This window comes from Zea mays, chromosome 3 (assembly GCF_902167145.1).
Source record: "Zea mays cultivar B73 chromosome 3, Zm-B73-REFERENCE-NAM-5.0, whole genome shotgun sequence".
NCBI lineage: Eukaryota > Viridiplantae > Streptophyta > Magnoliopsida > Poales > Poaceae > Zea > Zea mays.
The window spans coordinates 125,288,393-125,311,000 of NC_050098.1; the positions used below are offsets into that span (position 1 = coordinate 125,288,393).

The 22,608-nt window shown below is 48.0% G+C and overlaps 1 protein-coding gene across 2 annotated transcripts; it reads right to left on the minus strand.

The window, feature by feature from the left end:
- Positions 1-14,175: 14,175 nt before the first annotated feature.
- On the minus strand, positions 14,176-20,515 carry LOC100279854 (uncharacterized). Of its 2 annotated transcripts, none has more exons than XM_008674498.3 (14): positions 19,436-20,515; positions 18,956-19,068; positions 18,478-18,576; positions 18,349-18,405; positions 18,082-18,237; positions 17,886-17,970; positions 17,445-17,535; positions 17,182-17,346; positions 16,992-17,108; positions 16,846-16,921; positions 16,507-16,654; positions 15,305-16,419; positions 14,890-15,080; positions 14,176-14,785 (listed from the first exon to the last, which is right to left on the minus strand). In XM_008674498.3, exons 1-14 carry the CDS (start codon positions 19,482-19,484, stop codon positions 14,587-14,589), a joined length of 2,661 nt encoding a protein of 886 aa, XP_008672720.1. In that variant the 5' UTR covers positions 19,485-20,515; the 3' UTR covers positions 14,176-14,586. The 2 variants fall into 2 exon arrangements, with proteins under 2 accessions (XP_008672720.1, NP_001146279.1); NM_001152807.1 differs by having other exon boundaries at positions 14,333-14,785; positions 16,992-17,114; positions 19,436-20,368.
- Between the last annotated feature and the right edge of the window lie 2,093 nt (positions 20,516-22,608).

Here is a 22,608-nt window from a genome sequence, read left to right on the forward strand (position 1 = left end):
TGGCCCACTAAAGACATACGAAAAGACACATTAAGATTAACGGATCTAAAAACATTAGCTACTATGGCACTTTTATGTCGAACAATTTGGAACAAAGATGGGTACTGAAACATGAGAGATTGATTTCCTAACCATTTGTCTTCCCAAAACCTTATTTGCTCACCATTCTTAAGGGTAAAAACACCAAGGCTTAAGAAAAGACCCTTAACTCTCATGAGCCCCGACCAAAAATGTGAGTCCCCTGTCTTATATGTTACTTTAGATAGAGTATAATTCTTTAGGTATTTTTTCTAGAACATTTTGCCACATGCCATCCTCATTAATCAACTTGAAGAGCCATTTGCTTAGCAAACACTTATTTTGAATGTCAATATTCTGAATTCCTAGCCCCCCTTGTTCCTTAGGTTGGCATAGGATGTCCCATCCAGCAAGTCTATATTTCTTCTTATGCTCTTCTCCTTGCCAAAAGAACCTAGATCGAAAGTAAAACTCCCCTGGGGACCTCAAAAAAGGACATGATAAACATAGCTAAGCTTGTAAGGACAGAGTTGATTAACACCAGACGACCACCCACCGACATAAGCTTTCTTTTCCAGCTGCTAAGCTTCTTATCAAACTTATCTTCAATGATTTTCCAATCGCCATTATTGAGGTTCCTAACATGCATAGGAATCACAAGATATTTAAACGGAAATTTCCCTCTTTTGAACCCAAACAAATTAATATAATGAGGCTCTTCATCTCTAGCTTGGCCAAAACAAAAAACCTCACTTTTGTGATAATTAATCTTTAGGCCCGAGACTTGTTCGAAAGCTGGCAAGAGAAGTTTTATGTTTTCTGCCTTAACCAAATCACGATCCATAAAAATTAGAGTGTCATACACATATTGTAAGATAGATAGCCCACCATCAATTAAGTGGGGGATAAGACCATCAACTTGGCCATTCTCTTTTGCCCTTTTAATTAATATGGCAAGCATATCCACTACAATATTAAAAAGAATTGGAAACAAGGATCACCTTGGTGTAAACCTTTTCTTATTTAAAAATTTCGCTCCACCTGATCATTAACTTTTATACCCACATGACCCCCAATCATGACCGAATTTATCCATGAGCACCACTTACTAGAAAATCCTTTCATCCGTAAAGTCTACTGCACAAATGGCCATTTCACTTTTTCATAGGCCTTTTCAGAGTCTATCTTAAGAATAACGCCATTATTTTTTCTTATGTAACTCATGGATTGTTTGATGTAGCACAAAATGTTCCGACTAGGAGTGAAAGCAGATTGAAATGAGCCAATGATTTCCTTTGACACACTTGACATCCTATTTGTAAGAACTTTAGTAAAGATCTTAAAATTTACATTCAGTAGACAAATGGGTTGAAAGTGCTTAATTGTCTCTACATCTTTTGATTTTGGCAACAAAATAATTGTGCCGAAATTCAAATTATAAAGAGGGAGATCACCTTTATGAAAATCAGCGAACAGAGCCATGAGATCGGGTTTTATCAAGGGCCAAAAGATTTGATAGAATTCAGTAGGGAAACCATCCGGTCCCGGAGCTTTATTACACCCCATCTGGAAACTAACCAACCAAACTTCCTCTTCAGAAAATGGTGAGACCAATGCGGTATTTGCAATGTTAGACACCTGGGGTATATCCTGTATTTGAGTTTCGTCTAGAGTAACATCTGTTTCCTCAAGCGGCCCAAACAGACCCTTGTAATAGAAAGTAATATGTTGTTTCAGTGTTGCATGAAGCGTCCCGATCCTTTGGGACTCAAATGTGAAACAATTACTAGTCCCAGGAGGCTAGTAAACACATTCCTTACTTCAAATAGTACAGAGTTTAGATAAATTTATTACAATACCGGGGTACAAGCTCGAGAGAGCCAAATAGAGAAGCGCAGGAGGAAAAATACACTAGCCCAAGCCACAGGCAGAACTGGGTGCAGACACAGCCCTCTTAATCAAGCATAGCAGAAAAGAAGTCCTCGGCTGCTGAAAAACATAAATAAATCTGGGTGAATACACTAGGTATTCCGCAAGCCCACCCCGCTCCCGTAGAGAGAAAGAGACCTATGATGTACATGCTCAATTTGGTGGAGTTGTAGTCACTCATCATTTTCTTAGAGGGAGGCAGTTGCTTGAAGGTTTTCCCATGGTCTTAAAAGTAACCAAAAACTCAACCACCACGGAGCTTCCCGCTCCTGTGGCTTTATTTTCTTTTTCAATACCCATTTAATCACACCTTTTCCTTGTTAAGAAACTTAGTGAAAAAGTTCTAATTGCCATACCATACCAGACTCATCCATACCAGTGGACACGGACTATTCGAATAGGTTTCAACTCTGCGCAGAGGGGTACACTTTACCCACTAGCCCGGTTTCTGCGATCTCACCGTCGCGAGACCCGAATGTTCCTTACTCGTGCGTCCTAACCTTAACGGTTATCCGGAAGGAGTCAGGCCACCACCATGCCCAAACCGGACAAAACTTTCCCCCTCCTTATCCTCCCGGTGCTCCCCAGCCTTCTTAACCCTGGGGTTGGACCGCACGAATTCGGATTGAGTGACTGCCCACACAGTCTCGAGTGGTTGTACGATAAAAGAGTACAGGTAGTGAAAATGACAAACCGGTCCTTGTATGAGGGGACAATCCTTCTGCTCACGCCTAAACCAGCTGAGCCAACACCTTAGGCCCTCCCCTAAACCAGGGAGTCCCTGATCATCCCACTCCCAGGGTGATGAGGGTGAGTACCCTTCATCGCAAAACTTTTCAAGAAGAGACTTTATTTGGGAAAACACATTGCCCTTCTTTCCAAACCACATTACGTATCCAGAAAGTATATGTTAATGCGGGCCATCTCTCACTCACAATGCAATATTCCCCCGTGATCCCGGCCTAGGCAGTGGTAGAGAGAATAGGTAATTTATGCATCAAGGGAAGGATGGACTTGCCTTCGTCGAAGCTTTCCTGGCACAGAAGACCTACTTCCGGAAGTTCGGGCTCTGGTCCCTCTTCCGGGGCTACGGGATCCGGATTTGCGGTTCCCTCTTCTTCTAGGAAACATACAATAAAACAATACATCAACAGTAGTTCATCAATCATAGTGTGCCATTTCCTAACAATATTATTTTATGTGACCTTGGAAATCCTTTTTGATAATATTTTGTGCATAAAATATTGAGAAAACTATTTAAATGGGAAAAAGGGGTGGAAAAGAAAAAGAGAAGGGAATTCCTCTCATCTGGGCCGGGGGCATGATTTTTGGCCCACCCCGGGCGCGAGCGCGCGCTGAGGCGCTTTCGGCCCAGCGGCGGCCCACGAGCGAGGGGGGGAGAATGGCGCGGCCGCGAGGGTGACGGCGTCGCATGGGGCCCACTTGCCAGCGAGAGAGGGGGAAAGGGACGGCGTTTCGGCCAGACGGCGGGCGAACCGGCCGAGCGCGGGGAGAGAAAAACCGGCCGCCGGGGAAGCTTGACGGCGGCTTGCCGCCGGTGGCCCGGTTCCGGGTTCGAGGGGGGGTTGTTTAGCACGGGCGGCAGTTGGCGATTCTCAGGGTAAGCTTAATTTTGGCCAGAGGGGTCGGGAGGGGGGCTGCCCACGGGGAAGGGCGGAGTTCCGCGGCGGGGATCGCCGCCGGTGGGCTCTGGGTGGGGAACGGGGGCTGGGAGGTGGCGCTTTGGGTTCGTGGCGACGCGAGGGAGCTGCTCTGCTCATTCAATTCCTTGCCGGACCAATAGAGAAGGAGAGGGAGGAGAAGGAAGAGACTCACCGGAGAGGAAGACGACGCCGGCGCTTTGCGAATTGGGCTCGGGAAAAGGGAGGAGAGGGATGGCCGAAGCTGGTGCGAGGAAGAAGGAGCTCGGGGCGAGCTTTTTATAGGCGCGCGGGGGCAAGGGGAGCGGTGGAGCTCCCTGACTCCGGCGAGCTTCCCGGTGCCGCCATAAATGGCGCACAGCGCCGCCGAGGGGACGCTACGGCGGGGCGGTACCGGTGAGGACGCTGGTCAAGGGGAGGAGGACGGAGCGGTGCCAAACTTTCCTGTGTGGTAGGGTGGCAGAGGGGAGGACGGAGGCGACGGCCGGAGGTGACTTCGGCGAGGGGACGGCGGACGGACGACGAAGCAGCTGACCCGTGGGGTCACTTGGTCAGAGGGAGCGAGCGAGCGAGAGAGCGGGTGGCTGACGGGTGGGGACGCCTTGTCAGCGAGAGGGAGGGCGAGGTGAGGAGCGGCTGTCGCGCGCGCGGAAGCAGGCCGCAGTTGGGCCGAAATCGGGGAGCGCGGGCGCATGGGAAAAGAGGGGGTTGCGGGTGTTGGGCCGAGATTCGGTCCAACAGGGCAAGGGGAGGGTGTTTTTCCTTTTTCTTTTTACTTTTCAAACCCCATTTCCCTTTTTGCCCCTTTTTCTTTTGAACAAAATATTTTGTGAATATTCTAAGTGTTTAGAAAATAGAATCTAAGTGAGGTGCCTTGTGATCAAACAAAATGTATGCATATGATGAAAGAAAAACTTAGTGGAGAACTTAGAATTAGAGGATGAAGGGAGGGGTAAAAAGTGGATTAGGGTTTCAAACCTAGATTGGGATTTTTGGGATGCTACAAACCTACCCCACTTAAAGGAATCTCGCCCTCGAGATTCAGACGGGGTTCGAGAAAAGGTAAGGGTATTCCTTCCTCAGAGAGTCCTCACTTTCCCAGGTGGCTTCCTCTTCTCCATCTCTGCTCCACTGAACCTTACAGAGCTTCACTTCTGAATTGCGGGTCCTTCTGACTGTTGAGTCGAGAATCTTCACTAGCTTTTCCCGGTACTGGAGATCTTTTTGAATCTGAATTGCTTCTGCCTCGATACGGGTTTCTGGTACTTTTAGGCATTTGCGGAGTTGAGACACATGGAACACATTGTGAATATCTGACATGGATTCTGGTAGCTCAAGACGGTATGCCACGGGTCCTATTCGGGAAATGACAGGGTAAGGACCGACGAAGCGGGGTGCTAGCTTTCCTTTCATCTGGAACCTTTTGACATCACGCATTGGGGAAACCTTGAGATAAACAAAATCTCCTTCCTCAAATCTGAGTTCCCTTCGCCTATTGTCTGCGTAACTCTTCTGTCGACTCTGAGCTTCAAGTAACCTTCTGCGGATCAAAGCAACTTTTTCTTCGGCTTCTTTAACAAAGTCGGGTCCTTCTAGTGTCCTTTCCCCTACATTGGACCACATTAGGGGAGTCTGGCATTTTCTTCCATACAGTGCTTCGAATGGTGACATTTTGATGCTGGCCTGATGGCTGTTGTTGTATGAGAATTCGGCGTACGGCAAACTAGACTCCCAATCTCTGTCGAAGGCTAATACGCAGGCTCTGAGTAAATCTTCAAGGACCTTGTTGACTCTCTCTGTTTGACCATCTGACTGGGGGTGATAAGCAGTGCTGAAATCTAACTTGGTGCCCATTGCTTGCTGAAGGCCCTTCCAAAATTTTGAAGTGAACTGCGTTCCTCTATCTGATACTATCTTCCGTGGAATGCCATGTAGCCTGACTATCTCTTTAAGGTATAATCGGGCGAGGGCTGCTCCTCCAAAAGTGGTCTTTACTGGAATGAAATGGGCCACCTTGGTGAGACGATCGATTATTACCCATATGGAATCATTTCCTCTTTGTGATCTGGGCAGTCCGGTGACGAAATCCATGCCTATTTCTTCCCACTTCCATTCGGGTATTGGGAGGGGTTGAAGCAGGCCTGCAGGCTTCTGATGTTCGGCCTTTGTTCGCTGGCAGGTGTCACATCGGGCCACATACTGTGCTATTTCCCTTTTCATCCCTTTCCACCAATATCTGGTCTTAAGGTCTAAGTACATCTTGGTGGTCCCTGGGTGGATAGAGTAAGCTGAGTTGTGGGCTTCATCGAGCAGGGTTTCTCGTGTTTCTCCCACTGGCACGCACAGGCGATCCTTGAACCAGAGGGCTCCTTGATTATCTGTCCTGAGGTCCGGAAGTGGCTCCTTTCGTGTTCTTTCCATAAGTTTGGTTGTTTCTGCGTCCAGGCGTTGGGCCTTGCATATGAGATCTTCTAGATTTGGCTTGACTTCCAGGCCACCGTTGTCTCCCAGACATGCATTTAGCTGAGCTGATTCTTTCTTCCAATCTTCCAGAAAGTTTGCTCCCTTAACCCCGAAGGGTTTTCTGCTGAGGGCGTCTGCTACCACGTTGGCCTTTCCGGGGTGGTAGTGGATTTCGAGGTCATAATCTTTGATCAATTCGAGCCACCTTCTTTGACGGAGGTTGAGGTCCGGTTGCGTGAAGATGTACTTTAGACTCTTGTGATCAGTGAAGATGTGGCATTTGTTCCCAATCAGATAATGCCTCCAAATTTTTAGGGCGTGCACTATGGCTGCCAATTCCAGATCGTGGGTAGGATAGTTCTGTTCGTGTGGCTTGAGTAATCGGGATGCATAGGCAATGACTTTCTCATTTTGCATTAAGACACACCCTAAGCCTTGCTTGGAAGCATCACAGAAGATGACAAAACCCTGGTGTATGTCTGGCAGGGTCAGGACTGGTGCAGTTGTAAGTTTCTCCTTGATGATTTGGAAACTTCCTTCACAATTAGGAGTCCATACGAACTTACTGTCCTTTTTGAGAAGTTCCGTCATGGGCTTTGCTATGCTGGAGAATCCCTTGATAAAGCGGCGATAATACCCTGCCATTCCCAGAAAGCTTCGAACTTCACTAACGTTGGATGGTTGCTTCCAATTTGAAACAGCTTCTACCTTAGATGGGTCCACTTCTATCCCTTCAGCAGTCAAGATATGCCCTAAGAAGGCTATCTTCTCTAACCAGAACTCACACTTGCTGAGCTTAGCATAAAGTTGATATGCTCTGAGTCTTCCGAGGACGGTTCGAAGGTGCTGCTCATGGTCCTTGCGACTCTTGGAATAGATGAGGATGTCGTCGATAAAAACCACGACAAACTTATCCAATTCTTCCATAAATACCTTATTCATGAGGTTCATGAAAAAGGCGGGTGCGTTGGTTAGTCCAAATGGCATCACTGTGAATTCATATTGCCCGTATCTGGTGACGAATGCAGTTTTCTGAATGTCTGCTTCCTTAATCCTGAGTTGGTGATACCCTGACCTGAGGTCTATCTTGGAGAAGAATTTGGCTCCTTGCAGTTGGTCGAAGAGGTCATCGATCCGGGGAAGAGGGTACTTATTCTTGATTGTAACTTCGTTCAAGGATCGATAATCAATACACATCCTCATACTCCCATCCTTTTTGGTAACGAAAAGAACGGTTGCTCCCCAGGGAGACGAACTGGGACGGATGTACCCTTTTTGTTGTAGTTCCGAAATCTGAAGTTTCAATTCTGCCAACTCAGTGGGGGCCATGCGGTATGGTCTCTTTGCGATGGGTGCGGTGCCGGGAATGAGATCTATATAGAACTCTACTTCTCTTTCTGGTGGCATCCCGGGCAACTCTTCTGGAAATACATCTTCAAACTCCTTGATTACAGACATGCTTTCTACTGCCAGATTAAATATCATTGGATCATTTGCGGGCGGTTGTGCTTGACAGGAAACTGCCTTTCCTTGGTGATCTATGAGAAGGACAGTCTTGCTTGCGCAGCTAATAACACCCTTGTGCTTAGCTAGCCAATCCATTCCTAGGATTACATCAATTCCTTGGGATGGCAAGATGGTTAAGTCTGCCAGGAACACTACCCCACTTAAAAGGATTCTGACTTGGGAACACCTGGGTTTGCACAGGAGGTCTGATCCCGGGGTTCGGGTGACCAAAGGGATAGCTAGAGGTGTAGAGGGTATGCCATGCTTTTCCACAAACTTAGCGGCTATAAATGAATGGGATGCTCCTAAATCAAAAAGCACAGAAGCGGGAGTAAATTCAACGAGGAACTCACCGATCACTACTCCCGGGGCTTGCTGGGCTTCCTGAGCGTCGACGTGGTTGACCCGGACCCTGCCCTGGTACTGAGCCCTGCTCTGCTGGCTGCTGGAAGGAAACACCTTGGGGGTAGGTGCTGATGGAATCTTAGGGCCATTCACCGAGTTGGAGTAGGTTGGTCCTGGTGCCTTCAACTGGGGGCAGTTGTTCTTGAAGTGACTGGGGTCCCCGCAGTGCCAACAGGCGTTTGCTGGCGGCTGGTTGCTTGCAACGGAGGGTGCCTGATGGGAGCTCTGACTCTGCTGACTGTAGCGCGATGGAGAGGGTCCAGATTGTTTATGGAAGCTTGGACCTCTGGGTGGGAGCCCAAAGGGTCGAGCTCTCTGGTGACGTTCTTGCTGTTGTGCTCGGAGGACCTGGAACTTTCTCTTGATGTGCCCTTTTTCTTCCTCTTTTGCTCTTTCCACTTGAATAGCTTTGTTGGAAAGGTGAGAGAAGCTGTGGAAGTCCTGGCTGGCGAGGATGGTCTTAAGCTCGGGTCTTAACCCTCTCAGAAAACGAGCCATCTTTCTGGACTCGGTGCTGACATCCTCAGGAGCGTAGCGGGCCAGCTCTGTGAACTTGTGCACATACTCACTGACTGTTTTCCCGCCTTGAGTTAGCTCTCGGAACTCATCCTCCTTGAGTTGAACTATCCCCTGGGGTACGTGGTGCTCACGGAAGGCTGCTTCAAATTCTGCCCATGTGGCATCTCTGATGGCTTCACTGAAAGTGTCCCACCATGCTAAAGCCATTCCTGAAAGCTGATGAGCTGCCAGCTGAACACGCTGATTCTCAGGACAAGCGATGGCCACCAACTTCCTCTTGATCGTGCGAAGCCAGTCATCTGCATCGAGGGGATTGCTGGACCCCGCGAACGTGGGCGGCTTCAGTCTCAGGAATTCTCCCATCCTGTCCTGGGGCCTTCCACCGCCTGGGCGCTGGTTCTCCAGACTTCGAGTGAGGACTTCAATGAGTCTGGTTTGATTGGCCAGAATTTGGGCTAGGTCTAGTGGTAGTTCTGGAGGTGCGGGGAGGTGGGTCTCACCCCCTTCTCTGCCAGCCTCTCCCTCAGCTCCTAGAGGAAGTCTTGCTCCAATCCCGGAGGCGGTAGGCGTGGTTCTATCCGAAGCCATCTGCCATGGGAAGAGAGTCACTATTATGCACATGCCATTTTTTTTAACTAGTTATTTTATTCATTACATCAAGCCATTACATTACATAGCATACTACTACCACAAGCTCATCACACACGAGTGCTACCTAGGGTACCCCTGAACTCTTTCTCTAAAGTGTCCCCAAATTCCTTGAGAAGGTCATCAAGGCTGGCCAGGGACATGTCCTCGGTGTCGGACTGGTTCCTGGGAGGGTTCTCTTCCTGCTGCTCAGTCTGACATCCTTGGCTTTTGGTCTTCTTGCGGATTTTCCTTGCGGGGGCGAGCTTCTTCAGTTTCTTGTCGTAGTCCATTTTGAGGGTGCGGTAAGCTTCACGGGTATTGGTCTCTTCGCCTTCAGCTATCGAGAGGCTCTCTTGGAGGGACGCTTTTTCTTCTGAAAGTTCCCTGACTTTCTGCTCCAGGCTTTCCACCCGGGAGGTTAGGGAGGTGCAGTGGAGGGCGAGGTCATCATATAGGTTATCAAGGGTATGAAGGTATCCCGCCATGTAGACAATGGTGGGATCATTCTCAATAGGATCTCCTCCTGATAGGGCCTGAAGTCTTTTCCTCCAGGTGGGGGTATTCTTGTTGCTGGGTGGAAAGTAGCGAAGGGGGGTTTCGATGATTACTTTGTTGTAGTTCTGACACAGCTGTCGGAGGGCTTTTCGGGCGACATTTTGGCAAGCATCTAGGAAATGGACTCCGGTAAAAGTGACTTGGAAGGAACGTTGGTTTGGATAGCTTTGGCTTTCCCCCAGGTAGACTGCCATAGAGCATCTTATCATTCCGCCCTCGAAATGCTCCGTCCAGACGTATTTCGGCTTCTTGCGGATTCCCATGCGGAGCGCACAGCTTCGCAAGAGGCGTGGGAACCCTTCCACTTCTGAGCAGTAGGATGACTTAATGGCCAGAGAGTCTTCCATCTGGAATAAGAAAAGAAGGGTCTTGTTAAAACCGGGGAAGGGAAGAGAAAACTTTCCTTGAGGTAAGAGGTATTTTCTTTTTAAGGTAGGTTTTAGGGTCAGGGCTGCGACCTACGGCCAGTCCTATGGGCTCTGATACCACCTGAAGCGTCCCGATCCTTTGGGACTCAAATGTGAAACAATTACTAGTCCCAGGAGGCTAGTAAACGCATTCCTTACTTCAAATAGTACAGAGTTTAGATAAATTTATTACAATACCGGGGTACAAGCTCGAGAGAGCCAAATAGAGAAGCGCAGGAGGAAAAATACACTAGCCCAAGCCACAGGCAGAACTGGGTGCAGACACAGCCCTCTTAATCAAGCATAGCAGAAAAGAAGTCCTCGGCTGCTGAAAAACATAAATAAATCTGGGTGAATACACTAGGTATTCCGCAAGCCCACCCCGCTCCCGTAGAGAGAAAGAGACCTATGATGTACATGCTCAATTTGGTGGAGTTGTAGTCACTCATCATTTTCTTAGAGGGAGGCAGTTGCTTGAAGGTTTTCCCATGGTCTTAAAAGTAACCAAAAACTCAACCACCACGGAGCTTCCCACTCCCGTGGCTTTATTTTCTTTTTCAATACCCATTTAATCACACCTTTTCCTTGTTAAGAAACTTAGTGAAAAAGTTCTAATTGCCATACCATACCAGACTCATCCATACCAGTGGACACGGACTATTCGAATAGGTTTCAACTCTGCGCAGAGGGGTACACTTTACCCACTAGCCCGGTTTCTGCGATCTCACCGTCGCGAGACCCGAATGTTCCTTACTCGTGCGTCCTAACCTTAACGGTTATCCGGAAGGAGTCAGGCCACCACCATGCCCAAACCGGACAAAACTTTCCCCCTCCTTATCCTCCCGGTGCTCCCCAGCCTTCTTAACCCTGGGGTTGGACCGCACGAATTCGGATTGAGTGACTGCCCACACAGTCTCGAGTGGTTGTACGATAAAAGAGTACAGGTAGTGAAAATGACAAACTGGTCCTTGTATGAGGGGACAATCCTTCTGCTCACGCCTAAACCAGCTGAGCCAACACCTTAGGCCCTCCCCTAAACCAGGGAGTCCCTGATCATCCCACTCCCAGGGTGATGAGGGTGAGTACCCTTCATCGCAAAACTTTTCAAGAAGAGACTTTATTTGGGAAAACACATTTCCCTTCTTTCCAAACCACATTACGTATCCAGAAAGTATATGTTAATGCGGGCCATCTCTCACTCACAATGCAATATTCCCCCGTGATCCCGGCCTAGGCAGTGGTAGAGAGAATAGGTAATTTATGCATCAAGGGAAGGATGGACTTGCCTTCGTCGAAGCTTTCCTGGCACAGAAGACCTACTTCCGGAAGTTCGGGCTCTGGTCCCTCTTCCGGGGCTACGGGATCCGGATTTGCGGTTCCCTCTTCTTCTAGGAAACATACAATAAAACAATACATCAACAGTAGTTCATCAATCATAGTGTGCCATTTCCTAACAACATTATTTTATGTGACCTTGGAAATCCTTTTTGATAATATTTTGTGCATAAAATATTGAGAAAACTATTTAAATGGGAAAAAGGGGTGGAAAAGAAAAGGAGAAGGGAATTCCTCTCATCTGGGCCGGGGGCATGATTTTTGGCCCACCCCGGGCGCGAGCGCGCGCTGAGGCGCTTTCGGCCCAGCGGCGGCCCACGAGCGAGGGGGGGAGAATGGCGCGGCCGCGAGGGTGACGGCGTCGCATGGGGCCCACTTGCCAGCGAGAGAGGGGGAAAGGGACGGCGTTTCGGCCAGACGGCGGGCGAACCGGCCGAGCGCGGGGAGAGAAAAACCGGCCGCCGGGGAAGCTTGACGGCGGCTTGCCGCCGGTGGCCCGGTTCCGGGTCCGAGGGGGGTGGTTTAGCACGGGCGGCAGTTGGCGATTCTCAGGGTAAGCTTAATTTTGGCCAGAGGGGTCGGAAGGGGGGCTGCCCACGGGGAAGGGCGGAGTTCCGCGGTGGGGATCGCCGCCGGTGGGCTCTGGGTGGGGAACGGGGGCTGGGAGGTGGCGCTTTGGGTTCGTGGCGACGCGAGGGAGCTGCTCTGCTCATTCAATTCCTTGCCGGACCAATAGAGAAGGAGAGGGAGGAGAAGGAAGAGACTCACCGGAGAGGAAGACGACGCCGGCGCTTTGCGAATTGGGCTCGGGAAAAGGGAGGAGAGGGATGGCCGAAGCTGGTGCGAGGAAGAAGGAGCTCGGGGCGAGCTTTTTATAGGCGCGCGGGGGCAAGGGGAGCGGTGGAGCTCCCTGACTCCGGCGAGCTTCCCGGTGCCGCCATAAATGGCGCACAGCGCCGCCGAGGGGACGCTACGGCGGGCGGTACCGGTGAGGACGCTGGTCAAGGGGAGGAGGACGGAGCGGTGCCAAACTTTCCTGTGTGGCAGGATGGCAGAGGGGAGGACGGAGGCGACGGCCGGATGTGACTTCGGCGAGGGGACGGCGGACGGACGACGAAGCAGCTGACCCGTGGGGTCACTTGGTCAGAGGGAGCGAGCGAGCGAGAGAGCGGGTGGCTGATGGGTGGGGACGCCTTGTCAGCGAGAGGGAGGGCGAGGTGAGGAGCGGCTGTCGCGCGCGCGGAAGCAGGCCGCAGTTGGGCCGAAATCGGGGAGCGCGGGCGCGTGGGAAAAGAGGGGGTTGCGGGTGTTGGGCCGAGATTCGGTCCAACAGGGCAAGGGGAGGGTGTTTTTCCTTTTTCTTTTTACTTTTCAAACCCCATTTCCATTTTTGCCCCTTTTTCTTTTGAACAAAATATTTTGTGAATATTCTAAGTGTTTAGAAAATAGAATCTAAGTGAGGTGCCTTGTGATCAAACAAAATGTATGCATATGATGAAAGAAAAACTTAGTGGAGAACTTAGAATTAGAGGATGAAGGGAGGGGTAAAAAGTGGATTAGGGTTTCAAACCTAGATTGGGATTTTTGGGATGCTACATTGCATCCCCAATAATTAATTGGTCACCATCTTTTAGTTGGAAGATCCTAGACTTTCAATGTTTCCCACTAGAAACCAAATGGAAGTATCTTGTATTTGAGTCTCCTTGCTCTTTGATACCACTTTAACTCTTCTTCCCGAAGCATCTAAGCTAACTTGTTTTGAAGAAAGTGTTTCAAGTCAAGCTCATGAGGCAATAAATTGGAAACTTCTGCCTTTTGTCTATCTCATCTAGTTTACCTATAATTTCATGCTTCTGTTTCTTATTTACCCCACTGGTGTGCTTAGCCCATCCCCTAAGGTGCTGCCGCAACTGATGGATTTTGGTCTGCCACCTTTCCATCGAAGAACTCCCCTCTGTTACACTTGACCAAATATTAGCCACCATATAAAAAAAACTTCGCGAAGTAACCATCCTAACTCAAATTTGAAACGAGAAGTGTGGTTACACGAATTAGATTCCCATGTATTCAATAGAAGAGGAGTGTGATCCGATAAATCCCTATTAAGCGCGATAACCGTGGATAAAGGGTATTTATGCTCCCACTCAGTGGCAACTAAAATTCTATCCAACATCTCATAAGTTGGACAAGGGAGATTATTTGCCCAAGTGTATCGTCTACCTGTCATCTCCAACTCTTTTAAATCAAGGCCGTCAATAACTGCATTGAATAAAAAAGGACAACGTTGTTCAAAGTTCCCTTGGATCTCTCATTTTGTCCAAAATAGGTAAGGTTTCGCGACTCGCCATTTGGACCAATTCGGTCAAAAAGCCTCCTTATCATTCTGGGTCGAGCCATAGACAATTGTTAAAGCCCACTTGAAGCAATCACATTTATTGCACAAAATAAACTTAACATAAAACTCTCCTTCATCAATGGCTCCAATATCGAACACATCCAGATCTATGCTTAACAAGATACCCCTGAGTGCCTATTAGGTTCCTTACAGTGCCAAATAAACTTTCTACCCCCACATAAATGTCGGAGGAAAGAATCAGTGAAACCCCTAATCTATGCTACACCCTGATTCCATGGAAATCATGGTTTGGTTGACATGAAACCCGGGGATTAACAGGCAAAAGCCTACAGGGTACAGCCTACTGAACTACAAACAGGACAAAAAAATTTGACTTGTATGGCATGCAACAAGATCAAACAACCGCGAATTGAGGTGAAAAAAATATGACAAAGGTGACAGGGTTCAATAGTTTAGGCGCCACATGGAACCGTCAGCTTTTAGATATGAGAAGATATAGAGAACTACAGGGCTAGGTCACCTCTACAGTGAGTGCCTGCATCCATACTTTCATAGACCAATTCTTGCCTGCCATTTAGAGCTTAGGCTATGGCTACACGTAGCTACAACAGCTATCGTACAACATGTCCATTACCATAATGATACAATGGATCTAGCTATATTAACGACTAGGTTATTTCTGACCAACACAACTTGAGAGAAGATAGATCATAGGAACCGAAAAGACTCGTGGACGGCAATCCTGCGGTGCTGAATTGCCGGTTTTGGTTCAGAACTTCAGTTTCTGGTCTTCATCTCGGTCTCAGTAGTCCAGAGGCACCACAGGTGCGATGCTGCCGGTGAGATTCTGCATGTCGTGGCCTGCAGAATAATCATCGCAGACACTGCCCTGCAGTGTCCTCACTCCAGTTGTAGACAGAAGGTCGCCTCCGCCGCGGACCATCTGCTGCACGTCTTGCGGCGAGAGGATCTTTATGCACCATACACTATTCACAAACTCCCTGGAAAAAAACATGGGTCCAAGTCCAACGATGGTCACGCTGAATGGAATTTCAGACCAAATAAATTTGTGTAGCACGAGGAAGATAGTTCTGCAGGCACGTACTGCCACGGGTCATCGCCGACGAGAAGAATATCGTTTTCCCGGTCAACGAATACAAGCTGCCAGCCTGATCTTACAGGGTCCTCCAGTTGGCCTTCAAGACCAAATAACCGCTCGAGCTCGCTACGTAACTCGTAGTAGCTGCTGAACCTGGTGATGTCGAGCGATCTCCCAGGGGACCCTGATTTGTAAACCTAGTGGTGATACAAAAAGGGAACATAAGGCGTTAAAACGATGTGATGCAGTTACCAACTTGAAGATTTAATTGACTGCTTTCTGAACCGTCAACCCAACACCCACCCACCAAAATGGACCTTTTTACCTTCCACAAAATGAAGTGCTCTTGCAGTTACCAACTTGGCAACTTCACATGCCATTTGATGAATAAGGAGCATACAGCATAAGTGAGATTACATACCTTCACAAAGGTTCCACCTTGTGATGGGTTTACACCACACACATCGTCGAGAGAATTGAAGGTTCCTGATTCGCCCAAACAACTGGAAGTTGCGATGGGGTTTTCAGGTAGCAAATTCATATCATTATATCTCAACGAAGCTATGGTTATCGCATCAGTTCCACTGCCAACACCACCACTCCTGACGGCTGTCAAGCCATCATGGATTGCAAATGATGATGAAAGCAGGTGACTCTGATCATTTGTACCACTAGCCTGGGCACTATAACTGTCTCTTGCTGACAGTGGGGGCAAGGTGCTAGAAATGTGAGACACATTACTTTGGTGATTCACTTTCTCAAACTTGTGCTGCACAGGTTGGAGCTCATGACCAGAAAGAGATTCCACAGCCAACCTCTTCAAAGGCCATCCCTCTGATGCCATGAATTGTCCACTTCTTGAGAGATTAAGAAGGTTGGAGGACTCTTGGCTTGAACAGTTGTGGAAACCGTTGTGCAGATGCAGACCTGGACCACTGTTTCCATCATAGATCTGTTGGTACGATGACCCAGAAAGCAAAGAAGATTCTGTTTGAGAAGCAGATCCAGACTCAGACACACCAGAAGCTACATTAGCAATATCATGACAGCTAGCTGAGAGGTGATGTTGCATTTCCTGATGCGATTGTTGTTGCAGAGCTTGCTGCTGCTGCTGTGGTAGTGGCTCCTGCTGCTTTTGCAGCTGCAGCTGATTTTGAAGGAACCCAGAGTCGCTTGCATTTGGACCATAACCTTGCTGCACAACTTGCAAGGATGACTGCTGAGATTGGAACTGCATCTGCTGCAGAACAGGATTTCCATATAAAGGATCTAATCCACCACTCAAATTTTGTGGCTGTTGCACTGGCAGGAGAGAAGATATCTGCTTCAAATGATCCCCAGCTCTAATTTCTTCCAGTGCAGCAGCAGCCATCTGCTGGTAAGTATCTAGCTTCAGACCTAATAATGGATAATCTATTCTTGGTTGAAGCCATGGTGATGCTCCAAGTCCCTGGAAGTTCAGTGATTGAGCCCCTCTGTTTCCATCTCGGAGCCACATGAGAGAAGAATAACGAGCGAACTCATCACTCCTCCCACCTGCATACAAAGAGAAATTGGTTTGAATATAAACTGAAATGAACCATTACCATGAATACTGGGCATTCTGGTCAACAGTCAGCCTACCATTGAACATAGGTAGCCCTGAAGCCCACGGACGCTTTAGCCTTAATGGAAAGGCAGTTGGGTACATCGGAAAGGCCATCAGTGGTTCAATCTCCCAGAGTGAAACTCTTGGCTGTTTATCACCAGCTGTAGACTCATCCCAACCAACCTACGTATCAACAACCCAAAGAAAAAGAAACCATCATTAAGATGCAAAAATGTTCCCAAAAAGGGACACATAAAAATCATACAACGGAATAAACAGATGGCTTTGAAAATTGAACAATTAATATTTAACTAGAGATGGTATTGATAATTGTTTTGTAGATTGTAATCATACAACAGTTCTAAAGAATTCACCTTCACAGAACGCCAGTGTGAATTTGGCCAACGCTCTGAGTCCAGATCACTTATGCATGTGATCGTACCCATGTATCTGGAAGAAGAGGCAGCCGTAAGGCATTCATAGTTTTCATGCTGTATGCACAGTACAAGTTTCAACTCACCGTCTGACGCTTGATTCCTCTGTCTCAAAAAGCATCCGAAACCGCATTCCAACAGACACACGTGTGTGGTAGACAGCTTTCACATACTTAGCCAGTGGAATCACAAACTCAGAAGGGCTGGCCCTGACAAAGGATGGTCATGTTACTTCAGTGCACAAACAAGACCAAGTACAATAAAGTATGATCATACCGGGGGTTGTAGAAAATAGTGAAACGACTGTTTGTGGCTGCAGCATGAGCTGCTGCAGCAAGGAGACCAATGTGCATGCTATCGCTTGATAGCACGGAAGAGGGCATAACAGTCTGTGGACGATTTGCTCGACGAATTCCCAATAGAAGCTGGTTATTATCATTCCTGGTGAAATGAAAAACAAGGTCATGCTGTATAAGCAACCTCAGAAGCTTTAACAAAACTAGAATGCAGTTCAGTTAAAAATTTAAAGTACAGAATACCAGATAAATATGATAGAATCCCCTGCTACTAGTCTTTTTGCGCTTACAAAAACACTCCAACCAGTCGTCAGTAGATGCCTTTTTGGCTGACCTGCACAACACATGCAAGGGTCAAAGCATCACCCAATAAAGATACAAAAAGAGCAAACAAGACATCCCAGAATATAATTTGATGTATCAATAACTTCACTGGATATCCGAGGTAAAGAAATATTGCCAATAAAACATTTTCCAGACTAACTAAATAACCTAATGACCTAAGCAAAATCACACTAAAGTATTGAGACAGAAAGAAACAGACAGTTGAGATATGTAACTAGTGAAAGCTGCTCATGTACAGTAACATTTTTTCACGCTTATTGATAGCTAAAGTTCCATTTCACTTGTTCAATAATCAAACAGCATAATTTTTCCATTTGCTTCCACAATTTAAGTGCATACCACGAAAAATGTGGCGGAATTTCCACTCATTATCATGCAGATCTCTTGCAACCAGCTCTTGCACTGGAGGGTGTTGTGAAAAATCCTGCAGAGGGTCGAATGCATTAGTTTTTCAGGGAAACAACACATAACCACTTCTTATAAATCTATCAAGCTTAAAGAAACTAAATTTTCAGTTGAAATCTTAAAAACAAACCAATGGGGGGAAGACTTTCTCAGCTGCTCGGCGTGGAACAGAGAACCCGCCATGGGTACTCGTATCACTTGCAGTCAACGTCTTGCAGAAGTAATTAGTTGGCTGGTTGCTACCAGCACCCAATTCAATTGGAAGAAAAGGTTCCTTTTGCTCTTCCTGTACACGGAATCAATTGATGAATGTTTAGACTTTGTAATACCTTTTAAAGGATTTTTTCATGAGAATACAGGTTAAAAGCATAGAGCTAAGTGGCGATTGGTAAAATACCGGGCTCAATGGTTGCAGTGTCATCTGGGCATAAACCTCTCCAGTCTCTGCATCAGCCTGCATTAACAAAGAATTATTTCATAATTCTTCTTAAAAGATTAGATAATGGTCAACTAAGTTCAAACTCACATGCATTGTGACATTATGAAGCTGGCAGATTAATTGTGGAGGTAGGTTTGGGTAGTTTGGGATCTGAGCGTCAACTTCTTTATTAGTTGATGCAGCAACCTGCATGAAAATAAAAACAAACAAAAGAACCTCTTAAGCACAAAGGCATGAGAGCAAGTGATTCTCTATAAATAAACCTGTACAAAACTAGATTGACTTAAAAAGTGACTTCAAGTGATAACAACCTTTGAACAAATTTGATTATTTGAATACAAGATTATCTTTATGTGTATAGTTGGCCAAAGTAATTTTTCAGTTGAATCTTCAGAAGTGTTATGTTCAGTCGATCCATTTGACATATACAATCAAAAGAACCAGAAAGGTAGCAGCTCAAGTGATCATTTTCATTCCCCATTCACAAAACCTGATAGTCTTAAGTCAACAAACTCGGCCATGTCTAGTTTATTCAAAGAAACTGCTTTGTGACCGAGTGACCGACCTGCTCACTATGGCCCTGGGGAAAGTAGACGACCCGGCTCCCAACCACAGGAAGGGACACAAGGGGCCCTGCGCATGCATGCCATAGCTCCGAGTTCAGACACCTTTGTTCCCCTGCAAAATGCCAAACACACATGAGTGGAACAGGAAGCCACCAGAAAGCAGAGTTCATGTGAACCCTACTATTCGTACTTGGCTACAGACAAGAGGAGGTTCAGTGAATACCAATAATACTAGAACATGTGAACCATGAGTGAAGCCGAGCAATGCATGAACCTTTTCTTTTTGAGCAAATCAATGAAGAATATGAATGAACGAATGTAATCGTGCATATATACAAGAGCAAGCCGGTTTTCATCATTTGTTTGGAAACATGAATGCACAATGACAACATTGCATAATCCACTATCCCATGCAGACATCAACACAAGTTGAGAAGTTCTGAACTGAATCAATGCCAAAATTGTGATCCGTGACATACCGTCACTTTCAAGCGATGGCTCCGACATCCTGGGCGGTGAGAGGTTCATCTCCCACTACGACCTGAAACAAGAACACCAAGATGCGGTGATTGCGGAACCTGCACGTCCTTAGCACCTCGCCATGCTCCCAGTAGCAATGCCAGCCTGCTTCCCCTCCGCTTCAGAGTAAGCCTTCCTCTGCGGCTGTTGATGCCGCCGCTTCCCCCTTCCCACGCAGCAGCAGCCAATCCACTTCAAGAAACCGCTACTCGAATTCCGGCCTGTCGCGACAAATGCGCGTCATTGCTGACCTCATGCCCGGAATCCTCAGCTGCGCACCCTCGCCAAGCAACACCTCACAGCTCCTCCCTTTCCACAAAGAACCGAAGAGAAGCGCCGAAATGAGCAGGGCCCGATCCGCTGGGCTTTGGGCAGCCGCCGGAGCAAACGCGGGCACAAAACGAGGCGGGACGCAGAAGCTGAGCTCATCAGACGAAGGAGCAGCTAGACAGCCCTACCTTCACGAGCGCAGGCCACGCGCTCGCAGAACCAAGACCGCCGCGGCGACTCTACAGAACCGCCTTAAATCCCCCATTGCACGCACGGCGCGCTCCCAACCAGCCACGCGCCCTAGACCCAGTGCCTTGGGCAGCGCCGGCGCCGAGAGTCATCGCTCGGCGAGCACGGGAACCCGCCGCCGAGCTCAGGGAATCTCCGTCGGCAGCGCGCGGCAACGGCCGGCTTCGAGCATCGGGTCGCCTCCCATTCGACGCCGGCGGCCGAATCGGGCAGCGCGACCACCGGGTGGGAGCGGAGGAAGCGGCAGGAGGCGCCTGGGTGGGGGCTGACAGGGAACCCTAGGGGGCCTAGGCCGCCATGGCTGGATCGAGGAGGGAAGTGGAGTGGAGTGGTGCGGTGCTCCTTGCTTTCTTTCTTCTTTTTTCCCCTCTCTTTTGGTTTATGGGGAAGGAAGAACAGCAGAGAGAGATCTTCTCGGAGACAGTAAAAAAAGGTAGATTTATTTCTTCCCTTTATATCTTTTAATTATTAGAAAAATCTGTATTGTGGCTCGGAAGGTTTTGGGTTTTGACTGACTCCTTCAAGAGCAAGAACCATGTGGATTACTTTTTGGAGAAAATGTTGCTTACACGTCGTCATCGTCTTTCGCGTAGTTTTTATAGTTGTGGTTTTTGTACATCACGATAACGGCGGTGCATCTGTGCAAGCTTTAAATGAGAAGTCTTAGGCCCCGTTTCAATCTCACGGGATAAACTTTAGTTTCCTGCTAAACTTTAGCTATATAAATTGAAGTGCTAAAGTTTAGTTTCAATTACCACCATTAGCTCTCCTGTTTAGATTACAAATGGCTAAAAGTAGCTAAAAAAAAGCTGCTAAAGTTTATCTCGCGAGATTGGAACAGGGCCTTAGCCTCCGTTTGGTTCAGCTTCTGGGGGCTTCTGGCCGCCAGAAGCCGAAGCTGATCCCAAACGTACAGCTTCTTGCGCGGCTTTTCCGCGCCGCGCTTCGAATAGAAGCGACCACGCAACGGTACGCTAGAAGCGGCCATCAATTGGCTTCGGGCGAAAGCTCTCCTCCCTTCGCTAGGGTTCTCGCACACCCACCGCGTCGCCGCCGCTCCCTCTCCTCCCCCCATCGTCGTCTTCGCAGGTACGAGCGAACTCCTCCATCCCGACCCTCTCTTCATCATTCTCCTCCTCCGCCGCAGTCGTTCCCGTGACACTCCAGTTTCACTAGGGTTGGCGCACCCACCTCGGCGCCGCAACCCTATCGTGAAGGTACCTCTCCTCCCCCGTCGTCGTCTTCGCAGGTACGGTCTCTCTCCTCCATCCGGACCCTCTCATCATCATTCACCACCGCCGCCGCGGTCGTTCCCTTGACCCTTCAGTTTCGCTAGGGTTGCCGCACCCACCCCGGCGCCGCAGCTCCGTCGTGAAGGTTCCTCTCCTCCCCCCGTGTCACACCCGGATTTTAGGGGTCAAAAACCCGGGCGCGAACATAAACACCAGGTGTGCTGGGACCAAGTCTCACACATATGATGCATAGTGGCACAGGATCGAATGTCACATCTTTACTATATAACAGGAGTTCTGTACAAAAATAATTAAATAATTACATCATATGAGGAAACGATCCAGCAACCCAAAGCTGACTGGGAGACGACGGCCTAGACCTCTCACGAACTCGTCACAGCATCCTCCAAGCGCCTCATCATGCGGTACCTGTTCTTGACCTGTGGGGGGGTGTGAGACAGCAAGAGTGAGCTCACATACGTTCATCGCTCAACAAGTTGTGGGGAATAATGTGTATGAACTCGCCAAAGGTGGGAGCTAATGTGAAGTGTAAGGCTTACCAAAGGGGATGACTGAAGCTGAGCATTGCTTTTAAAGTTGGTCAAAATTTTATTAGCCATTACTAAGTATAAGTAAATACCAACCCAATTAAATAGTAGAACAGAAGTAACAACATCACCTGCGATGCAATGCATATGACAAATTGAATTTAAGTTCCATAGATTAATCATGTGAGGGTCCGAGCTGCTCATGACCGTGAGCACGGCTAGTATACCAGTTTTACACTCTGCAGAGGTGGCGCATCTTTACCCACAAGTCATGTTACCCATCTGCCAAGGGATCGCGACTTCCCATACACCTCTACCGAGGAGGCGAGGCAGGGTAACACTACGAGGCCTTTACAAAGTTCCACTAGCTTCAGAAAACCCGCTACAGTTTATAGGAAGCTCCAATGCAGGAATTCCCTTGCAGGACCGCCATCGCAGCAAAATCCTCCCGAGGGCCTCCCTACACTGACCACTCCCCTACTGCCCTTGCCCCTTTCGGGTAAGGTAGTCCTCCACTAGCTTTCCTAATTAATCAGCCAAGGGCGTCCCATTATACCCTTGTGGTAGCACTGTTTTCCCGGGTGGTCGCTCCATGTTCCAATTAACATAATGATCTTATCATGAACGATAATTAACAACGGATAACAAAAGTATAATCATGTGTAATGTATCTTCATACCCAAAACCACATAAAGCACTAGCAAGTACTACCCAAAAAGTTCAGTGGTAACAAGGTATAAAGATAATCAAACTAGGGTAACCTATTGGGTCCCATCAAAATTAACCTATGCAGATCATTATGATTAATCAGAACATGGCTGGGTAAAAAGAAGT

Coding starts and splice junctions, on each gene's coding strand:
- LOC100279854 (NM_001152807.1), bottom strand. CDS start 19,484: ATGAACCTCTCACCGCCCAGGATGTCGGAGCCATCGCTTGAAAGTGAC. Junction 19,069..19,435: donor GCCATCGCTTGAAAGTGACG/GTATGTCACGGA, acceptor GGCATTTTGCAG/GGGAACAAAGGTGTCTGAAC. Junction 17,536..17,885: donor ATTCCGCCACATTTTTCGTG/GTATGCACTTAA, acceptor TGTGTTGTGCAG/GTCAGCCAAAAAGGCATCTA.